The 10,020-nt window shown below is 43.1% G+C and overlaps 1 protein-coding gene across 1 annotated transcript; it reads left to right on the top strand.

The window, feature by feature from the left end:
* Window positions 1-382: 382 nt before the first annotated feature.
* On the top strand, window positions 383-9,588 carry LOC124087645 (zinc finger protein 669). The gene is made up of 6 exons (XM_046436629.2): window positions 383-388; window positions 3,055-3,060; window positions 3,796-3,930; window positions 3,987-4,232; window positions 7,828-7,954; window positions 9,443-9,588. The coding sequence occupies exons 1-6, from the start codon at window positions 383-385 to the stop codon at window positions 9,454-9,456; spliced, it is 534 nt and encodes a 177-aa protein (XP_046292585.1). The 3' UTR covers window positions 9,457-9,588.
* The last annotated feature ends 432 nt before the right edge of the window (window positions 9,589-10,020 follow it).

Genomic DNA, 10,020 nt, shown 5'->3' with positions numbered 1-10,020 from the left:
AAGTCAGTACAAAATTGGTGTCCTGTTCCATATCTGCAATGCCCTGTGCTATTTTTATAGTGAATAGAGGTTTCTAATCCCGTTCCTCCTGTGCCAATCCCCGTGGATGTTCTTAGCCCTATGAGTAAGCAAATAGCTTTGTGGGGTTCTCCTACATCTGGTGTGTGCTGTTATCAGAATGGTAGGCTTTGGTTCTTGGGGAAAATGTCAGTCTGAGGAGTAAGGAAGATTAAGGTACAGATGCCAGTTTAATTTTGGTAAGCAGGGGCAAATAGGGGGCCTCAGAAAGGAAAAAAATAATTTGGGGGGCATCAGGGTTGACACAAGTGTAGTTCTTAAGTTCCATTAAAGAACCATTGTATTTCTTTTTCAATGCCCAGATATGACTGTATGTTGGTTATAACTGTTTTTCTAGGTTTCTCTCTGTTGTTAAGAGTCAGCTGAGTTCCCATAGGGGTCACTCTTGGGGAACTTGAGAGCAGCTTCATAGCTCTTTTAGTGCCATGTGCTAGGATGGGTCAGGGTCTCCTTGATGAGGTGGCTTTTCTTGGAGGCATCTGGGATGTCTCCATTTTCCAATGACCCTCCTCTTTTGCAGTATGTGTGCACTAATCAGCTTTCTGTTCTCCAGTGGTCTCGTTATCTCCCTGATTGGGAGGTCATGTAGCCCAGATTTGCAAAGCCCTTAGAGAAGTCCCCTTGTTGCCTATGTTCAGGCTGACTCAGAGGACAAGAGCTGAATATTGGTGCTTTTGTACCTTTTATTCCTAGCCTTAATTTTTAAACCTTGATTGTAAACATCCAGCAAGTTTGTCTGTCTGTCTGTCTATCCATCCATCCATCAATCTATAACATATTTACACATAAACTTGTTGAAATTGCGCTTTAGTTACATACACCTCCTGTCACTTAATCAGGCCCTCTTGTGGTTTTTTCATCATACAGATTCTTTCTTACACAGAAACATTTTTTTTCTTTTTCCTTCTAGGAAATATATTTCCACCTAGAACTTCTAATATCTATTCCCTGTCTGTTCCCCTTTTCTTAATTCACTGAAATAGAAAATGCCATGAAAATCCTACCAACCAAGAAAAACCCAGGACTAGATGGATTCTCAGCCAAGTTCTACTTACTTTCAAAGAATTAACACCAGGGCTGGGGATGTGGCTCAAGCGGTAGCGCGCTCGCTTGGCATGCGTGCGGCCCGGGTTCGATCCTCAGCACCACATACAAACAAAGATGTTGTGTCCTCCGAAAACTAAAAAATAAATATTAAAAAAAATTCTTAAAAAAAAAAAAAAAAAGAATTAACACCAATAGTCCTCAAAGTATTCCATGAAATAGAAAAGGAGGGAACCCTTCCAAACTTATTCTATGAGGCTAATATCACCCTGATACCAAAACTAGACAAAGACAGATGGAGGAATGAAAACTTCAGACCAGTATCCCTGATGAACATAGATGCAAAAATTCTCAATAAAATTCTGGCAAATTGCATACAAAAACATATTAAAAGATAGTGCACCACAATCAAGGTGGGCTTCATCCCCGGGATGCAGGCTTGGCTCAACATATGGAGATCAATAAATGTACTTCATCATATTAATAGACCTAAGAATCATATGATCATTGCAATGAATTCAGAAAAAGCATTTGACAAAATACAGCACACATTCATGTTCAAAACATCCCTAGAAAAACTAGGGATAGTATGAACATACCTCAATATGATAAAAGCTATATGTTAAACCCAAGGCCATCATCATTTTAAATGGAGAAAAATTGAAAGCATTCTCTCTAAAAACTGGAACAAGACAAGGATGTCCTCTTTCACCATTTCTATTCAACATCATCCTTTTTAAAAATTTTAATTTTAAATTTTTAGTTGTTGATATGTGGTGCTGAGAATTGAACCCAGTGCCTCACACATGCTAGGTAAGTGTGCTACTGCTGAGCCACAGCCCTATCCCCCATCCTTGAAACTCTAGCCAGAGCAATTAGACAAAAGAAAGAAATTAAAGGGATACAAATAGGTAAAGAAGAATTCAAACTATCACTATTTGCTGATGACATGATTCTACATCTAGAAGATCCAAATAATTCCACCAGAAAACTTTTAGAACCAATAAATGAATTTAGCAAAGTTAGCAGCAAATACAATCGACACCCATAAATCTCTCTTAATATTTGTAGATAAACAATTCAGCAGGGTGAGTATATGCCTAGGAGTGCTCTGTGGATTTTTCCAAGGACAAAGGTCATACCCCCTTCCTTGGACAGGCTTTGCTCTGAGGTAGAGAGGCTGGTTTCTCAAAAGTGGAGTCACATCAGTTTCTCAGTACCACCCAATAACTAGAACAGCTGCAGAATTAGTGTCAACAGTGAGCAGCTTCAGAGCAATGGAAAGCAGGAGACTCACATGCAGATGAATTTGGGGATACTGTCCTTTTGTAAGGGTCCGGCCAACGTCGGAGGAAGAGACCACCAAGAGACCGCGGCTCATGCAACAGCAAAAGGGGTTTATTGAGGATCCAATCCAGCACGCTGGGGATCCATGCTCACTCAAGAAGGGAGAGCAGCCCAGAGCCCCGAGCAGGGGCTGAGCACTGCTTAAGTACACTTTTTGGGGAGGGCGGGGACTTCACATACATCACAGTCTCCTTTAACAAATCATCATACACCACGGGAAAATCAAACAACAACTCCTAAACATGATTAGTTCATTCATTGGCAGGAACAGGTCGGTTGGGAGTGATAGGTCAGTTCTAAGGGGGGAGGTACATTCAAACTGATTGGTTTAGGCCCTGCAATGTCTACGTGCAAAGTCATACAGGGTCCTAGGTTATCAAACAACCAGGCCATCAGGGGAAATATTTACTGGGCGGTTCCAAGTATTGTCTTAACAGCTACAGGAATTTCAGGTTTTGCGTGTAGCATAGGAACTTAACAATACCTGGTCCTTTACATTTTAACTCAGGCCTTGCAGCTTAGAAACTTTACAATGCCCGGTCTTTTACACTTTAACTTCAATTTCTTTTACCCTTACACTTTTAGAGGTTGGTAAGTTTGATTGTTAGGCAGCTGTTTTATGAAGAATGTTTTGGTTTTGGGATGCTATAGAGGATTGCTGTACTCAACCTGTAATTTCTACATATAAGTAAAATCTGTGCAAGTCAGGCTTAGAGAAAGACTCATTTAGGCAGTCTCCTGGAGACAGAGTTTATGAATTTGACATCTTGCTGGCACCAGGTGATAGCTCCTGTCTGGTGAATATCAAGGTGTTGAAGTACAAGGGTTTCCATACTGGCAATAGGAGATATCAGGGCATTAAACTCCCAGAGTTTAATCCTTAGGTGTACCTTCCTCAACACCAAGTGGTGTTCCATTATGGCCCTGAAATATGGGGATATGTTTAACTTATGAGTTCAGGTTCTCCTTGTGACCCCAGACAAAGCAGTGTTCTTGCCTGAGGCACTCCAAATGTTTCCTTCACTTCTATCTTGATTTCTTCGTAGAATATTGCTGCCATATGGTTCCAGGACACTCCTCACCCGCCTCCCTCCCGTTTAATGATGCTATTCTCTTATTGGCATCTTATTATAGAGTGAGAAAGCCTTGACCATGAAGTCAGTTGTCTTATTCCAGGGTCCTCTCGTGTGACAACAGGCCCTTCCTTCGGTTCCAGTGAGGCCTGTCCTGGCCTGTCCTAGGCACCCCTCCTTCTTGAGAACAGGGTTGTCTGCATGGGACACTGAGTTTGGAATCCCCTGAGCACACCTGTGGCCCCATTTCCAGGAGGAACAAGAAGGGCCCACTGAAGAAGCAGCCAGAGCCGCCGTGGAAAGCCAGGAGCAAGTTGTGCTTCTGTGCACCGTCTTCGGGCTGCTGCTGGTCCAGGCCTGGGAGCAGTGTGGCCTGGGGAGAGCTCTGGTTGGAACTCACAGAGGTTCCAAGCAGAGAGCGAAGGGGATCTCCGCTCGGTTCAGGCGGCGCATTCAGGGCGGGTCTTTGACGGACAGCCAACCGGGGGGCGGGGCGGGGCTGCAGAGCGGTCCAATCAGGAGCGCCGGCGGGAGGCGGGTCCGCTCCGAACCGCTGGACCTTCCGTTCTGGCTCCGCCATCTTTGGGACCCTGTGGGCTCCCGAGGTTGCTCTTCCTGTTTGGCCTTGTGACCTCCTTTGACTTCGGCAGCCGTGAGGCGGACAGCAGGACACCCAGAAGCAGGGAGATGGTGAGTGTGCGGGGCCCAGGCGTCCCGGACGTGGGCACAGGGCCTGGCTGTGACGGGGGTCCAGCGAAACCCTCTCCACCTGGCACCGCGCTCGGCCCTCGGTCCGCTGGTCCCTTCTGTCCCTCGGGGCGGGTCCGGCCGCGGGGACCTGCGCGGCGCCTTTACCTGGTCCTGAGCCCTCTGCCCGGCGCAGGCGCGTCTCCCCAGGCTGTGCGGTGACGGCGGGGGGCGGGGACCCGGCGGGGACCCCCTCGTCTCCTGGGACTCCCCACGTTCTAAGCTCGGTGGCGAGGGCGTCCCGCGGACTGGCTGGGAGGGGAGTGCCCTCCCGTGTCATTGTTATAGACGGTTCCAGACGTTGTTTTTAAAAAGGAAACGTTGACTGAAGTTGACATAAAGTTAGTCCGTCCACAGGCAGCTGGGAGAGGTCCGGGGACGGGAGGAGGAGGAGGAGGAGGAGGGGACTGGGAAATCAAGCTGCTGACCCCAGCTCGTCCTGGCCTCGGGGACAGCGCCTTAACTACCCTTAGCCATCAGCCGCACAATCTCTGAAGCACCTGAGGCAACAAACCCCAGCCCTCCTTATGTTAAGAAAGGCTTGAAAACTACTCTCCCCAGTTTTGTCCAAAGAAGACAAAATAGAAATGATTGCCCCCCTCTCTAAATCCTATATTTACATGCCATCCCACCAGGTTCCTATAGGGACCGATCAAACCCATAAAAACCCCTAGAAGACAGGCCAGCCTTTTTTGCTTTACATGAATCTTGCTACTCTCCGCTTGTCTGTGGATTTCATTCTTTGAACTCAGGAGACACAGAATCCACCTGACACTACTCCCCTTGTTACAGTGGGACATGACTTCATTTGAAAGGAGTTTGCAGTAGGGGAAACCAACTGTAAGATTGTAAGCGTCTTAAGGGTTAGGAAGAAAAGAACCTTGAGAAGCCTGTGGGAGTAGAAACCAGGTGGGCGAGGAAGGGAGGGTGGAGGGTTGCTTCTAGAAGCAACCTTTTCCCCTCAGGTTCCCCTGTTCTTTGGGTGATTATAAAGGAGAGATTTTGTGCTGGGTCAGGTTTATGGTTGGTCAAAGATTTCAGGCCTGGAGGAATGAGAAATTTTAGGGAAAGTTTGCTGATTTTTACTGATCACTTGAGCTGATCATTTTTGAGGCAAAAAGTGGGAATTTGGAATCTGTGTGGTCACCTTTGTCATAGGTAACCTAAAGGGAGCATCAGGTTAGTGCAATGAGTAGGATGTTGATTGCACTAGGCTGCTGGAGTTTGTTAATCACCACTGATTTCTAGGATTACATGAAATTGAACCTTTGCAACTACATAGTTGGTCTTGTCATAGTATAATTTCTGACAGAGGCGGTCTGGGAGATATCTTTGAGTTCTTCCTGCTGGAGATAAGTTTTATGTGTTTTAGGGTTTATGAATTCCACTGTTTATTTGGATGTATGGTAGAATTTTTTTTAAAAATTGGTCTTTGTCCATAATTTTGGCACAGAGAACCTAAAACCCTTGGAATTTCGTGAGTAGTAGGAGAATCTCTGGGTGCTTATCCTCAACCTCTTTTAGGCAGTACTTGAATTTTTGCCCAGGAGTTGACTCAGGCTACCATCCCTCTATCAGTTCAAAATAGAGACTGTTGATCACACAAAGCAAACACCTGCTTTGTATTCACATCTGCAGGAGGGTCAGTGTGCTGGGACTGACGCCTGAACTTGCAGGGACTTTAAGTCTAGGTGGTATAAGAATTGTTTGACACCCAGTTGGTACTGAAAAATTGGGTGGTGTTCAGCAGACACCACAGATTTAGTGTAAGATAATTTCAGAAAAAGATACTACAGATCACAACCTTCAAATGACTTTGGATAAGTGCTCACTAGAATTGAGCCTGTGCACAAGGGATCCTTTCCATAGTGGGAAGAGTGGAAAGTCAGGTGTGTGGAGGTCCCAGGATTTAGTTTTCTGGCTATTCAGATTTCTCTTCCTCACTTCCTGCCTGTGAACACCTGGGCTGCATCTGCAAAGTGACAGTGTTCTGTAAGCTTAGGGATGTGTTTGACCCCTGAGTAAAGATCTCCTTGGGAACTGTGGGTGAAGCAGTTTACTTCCCTGAGCTGTTTCTCTTTTGTTTCATTTGTAGATTCTTGTTTCTACAAAATAGCTTTGGAGCTGTGTTGGTGCATGCCTGCAACCCAAGCAACTCAGGAGGCTGAAGCCAGAAGATCACAAGTCTAGGCCAGTCTCAATATTTTAAAAAAGGGAGGGGGGCTGGGGACATAGCTGAAGGTAGCATGCCACGGGTTCAATCCCCAGTACTGCAAAAACAGAACAAAGCAGTGAGTTGGGTGTGGGGGCACACCTTAATCCCAGCAGCTCTGAACACTTAACCACTGAGCCACATCCCCAGCCCTTTTTTGTATTTTATTTAGGGTCAGGATCTCACTGATTTGCTTAGGGCCTTGATAAGTTGCTGAGGCTGACTTTGAACTCATATCCATCTGCCTCAGCCTCCTGAGCCACTGGGTTTATAGGCTGGCATAATACAATGTTACTTACTATAACTACATTATTTAATAGAGGTTGTGAAATAATTTATCATATTTAATTAAATTTTATAATCTTGAACAATATTTCCCCCAATTTCCCCACTCTCTATGTTTATCTATGTAATAGTTTTTCTTGGAGAGAACACAAAGTTGAGTCTTCCTTTTTTCTCTACGCAGTCTTCCAAGTGATGTATGCAGATTATTTACATTAAAAATGATTTGATAATATTTGGATGAATAAGTACCATATTTGTAACATTTTTGTTGTTCTGGGTTTTTGTATAAGCTTCCCATCTTTTCTGACTTGTCATTTTAGTTGTATATTTGATATGTGTGAGAGGTGACATTGTGCTCTTTCCCTATTCATGAATTTTATTTAGTATTTGTTTAAGTTTGGTCTGTGAAAAAAAAAGTGCAAGCTTGAAAATATTGTCTCTTAGTGTAGTAGGAGAGGATGTGCTCCGTTCCCAAAGAAACAAGTTGTGACAAGTGATATTAAATTGTGTCTGTCAGAGCAGCTCATTAGAGATTCATTATCCAGAGTGTATTTTGGGGGCTGATGACCATTCAGAATATTGTAAACATTCAGGGAGACCAACAGGTTATGAACTAAGAGCACAATCTTTGGAAACCCTAAGCACCTCTCTCCAGTTAGGCTGGTGAGGTTCATCCAGGAGCAGATCTGAGAACCAGCGTAACTTAGATTTGTCTCAAAACAGGTGGTACTTACTGTCTTGGGTGCACTCAACATTAAGACTTTGTTCTGAGAGGCATTACAAACCCTACTGCACAGCAAGATGTTGGTGTGACCCAGGAGCACCATGTGTGTTACTGTTCTGCTGTTGTGTAAACAGTTCCAGACTAGCATCAGAACTGCTGTGAGAGGATGTGAGTGTGAACGGGACATTCAAGGTGATGACAAAACATGGAGTGAGTGTGGAGGCACACAGCATCATGTTGGCTTTTGATGAAATGATTTCCCATCTCTGGTACTGAGTCTTACTCTTCCTCTTGGAAATATATGTGGGATAATTTAGGAGTCGGTGACCTTTGAGGATGTGGCTGTGAACTTCACCCTGGATGAGTGGGCTTTGCTGGATCTTTCCCAGAAGAAGCTCTACAAAGAAGTGATGTTGGAAACCTTCAGGAGCCTGGCCTTTCTAGGTAAGAATGACATCATTTCCCTTATTTATTTAATCAAGAAAAAAAGTTTCTTCCTCATAATGTTTCCTCTATACATGAAATATGGAAAGGGAATGTTTGGTGATTATACCAAGCATGGTCACGAAACACCAGGAACCTAGCTAGAATGCAGTAATTTTTCTATATTGTTTAATTATTCATACTGATTTTCTGGGTCTGCATTTTAGGAAAAGGAAGCGACAACCAGACCAAGGAAGGTGTGTACAAAAATCTAAGCAGAAATCTAAGGTAATCTATACTCAAAGGAGAAAGCCATGTCACTCAAGAATTTTGGGATGACAGGAAATTTTTAAAACAAGCAAACAATGCAAATAAACCCAGCTTCAAGTTGATCTGATCTAAGGAAATTTTCTCTAAACTTGAAAAGATTAACGACCTTAATCAGAATATCAGAAATCCAAAGTGTTCCAAAAATGAAAACATCTTGATCACTAATATAATGTCTTATGTGGCACTTTTCTGATGGCTACACACAGAGAGACTGTTCAGTGCACAAAATTATCAAAAATGTAATTTAGGGGCTGGGGATGTGGCTCAAGTGGTAGCACGCTCCCCTGGCTTGCGTGCGGCCCGGGTTCGATCCTCAGCACCACATACAAACAAAGATGTTGTGTCCGCCAATAACTAAAAGAAATAAATATTTTTAAAAAAAATTTAAAAAAAAAACATGTAATTTAAAAAATTTAGGGTTTGGAAATAAGGTGTTTATGATACAAAATTGAGTTTTGTGTTTAGATTAACACCCAGGCTATCTCATTATATATATGAAAATATTTTCAAAATCCAAATGCTTTTGATCCCTATCCTCTCACATAGGAGTATTCAACTGTACTTAAATTGAATATACCATTGTATATCACATTGTACATATAATACTATATTCAGTATTTGTCAAATAGTGTCGTTGGAAACAATATTAATACTTTGATAATAGTATCATTGTTTTGCCAGGCATAGTGATAATTCCAGATACTTGGGGGAATGAGATGGGATGATCACAAGTTTGAGGGCAGCCTCAGCAATTTAGTGAAGCCCTCAGCAACTTAGACTGTGTCTCAAAATAAGAAATAAAAAAGTCTGGGGATGTAGCTCAGTGATAAAGAGCTCCTGGGTTCAATCCATAGTATCCAAAGCAAAACAAACACAGAAACACTGTCTTGATAATATCTGTCTTTGATCCATCCTGCAGAGCATAAAATCATTTCATGTTCAAAAATTCGTACAAGCCATAAAACCAGTGTTTCTCTTTGTAAGTCATTAAGAATTAAAACCTTGGGGCTGGGATTGTGGCTCAGAAGTAGAGCACTCGCCTAGCACATGCAGGACCCGGGTTCGATCCTCAGTACCACATAAAAATAAAGGCATTGTGTTGTGTCCATCTACACCTAAAAAAATATATTAAAAAAAAAGGATTAAAACCTTAATTATATGCTTCTCATTTTTTTCCAGAAGTCAAGTGTTAAGGAGACTTAGTGAATGTAAAGAAGGTAGTGGATATGAAGAAATCTTGAGTCAAACTCCAGACTGTATTGAGAACAGTGCAGCTCTTTCTAAAGTAAAACCAAGTGAAAGCTATGAATGTGGAGAAGTCCTTATTGGTGATTCATCACATAATGTGCTCCTCAGATCTCATGCTGGACACAAACCATATGAGTATCAGGAACATGGAGAGAAACAGTACAGGTGTCAGAATCCTGGCAAAGCCATCAGTTATCATCAGAAGCATGGAACGTCCCACATTGTAGAACACAAGCAACATGGGAGGATCTTAACTCGTTCTAGTTCCCTTCGAATACGTGAAAAAATCCAGAATGAAGAAAAAGAATATGCATCTATGCAATGTGGTAAATCTTTCACTGATCACAGTAGCCCTCCACACCATGAAGGGATTCGTGGTGGCAGAAAACGCTATGGATGCAAGCAATGTGGGAAAGGCTTCAGTTGTTTCAGGAACTTTGAAAGACATGAGCAAGCTCATGGTGCAAAGAAACCCTATGTATGTAAGCAATGTGGAAAAGCCTTCTTTT

Source organism: Marmota monax, unplaced genomic scaffold, assembly GCF_021218885.2.
Source record: "Marmota monax isolate L192 unplaced genomic scaffold, Marmota_monax_Labrador192_F-V1.1 WCK01_AAM20220418_F8-fsc00021, whole genome shotgun sequence".
Taxonomy (NCBI): domain Eukaryota; kingdom Metazoa; phylum Chordata; class Mammalia; order Rodentia; family Sciuridae; genus Marmota; species Marmota monax.
Note: the sequence above shows the minus strand (reverse complement) of the source record. Positions and strands in the feature narration are given on the sequence as shown.

Excerpts from the sequence above, each read along its gene's own strand:
- LOC124087645 (XM_046436629.2), top strand. Across the intron at positions 3,931-3,986 it reads GTGGCCTGGGGAGAGCTCTG|GCGGCGCATTCAGGGCGGGT; the intron begins GTTGGAACTCAC and ends CGCTCGGTTCAG. Across the intron at positions 4,233-7,827 it reads CACCCAGAAGCAGGGAGATG|GAGTCGGTGACCTTTGAGGA; the intron begins GTGAGTGTGCGG and ends GGGATAATTTAG.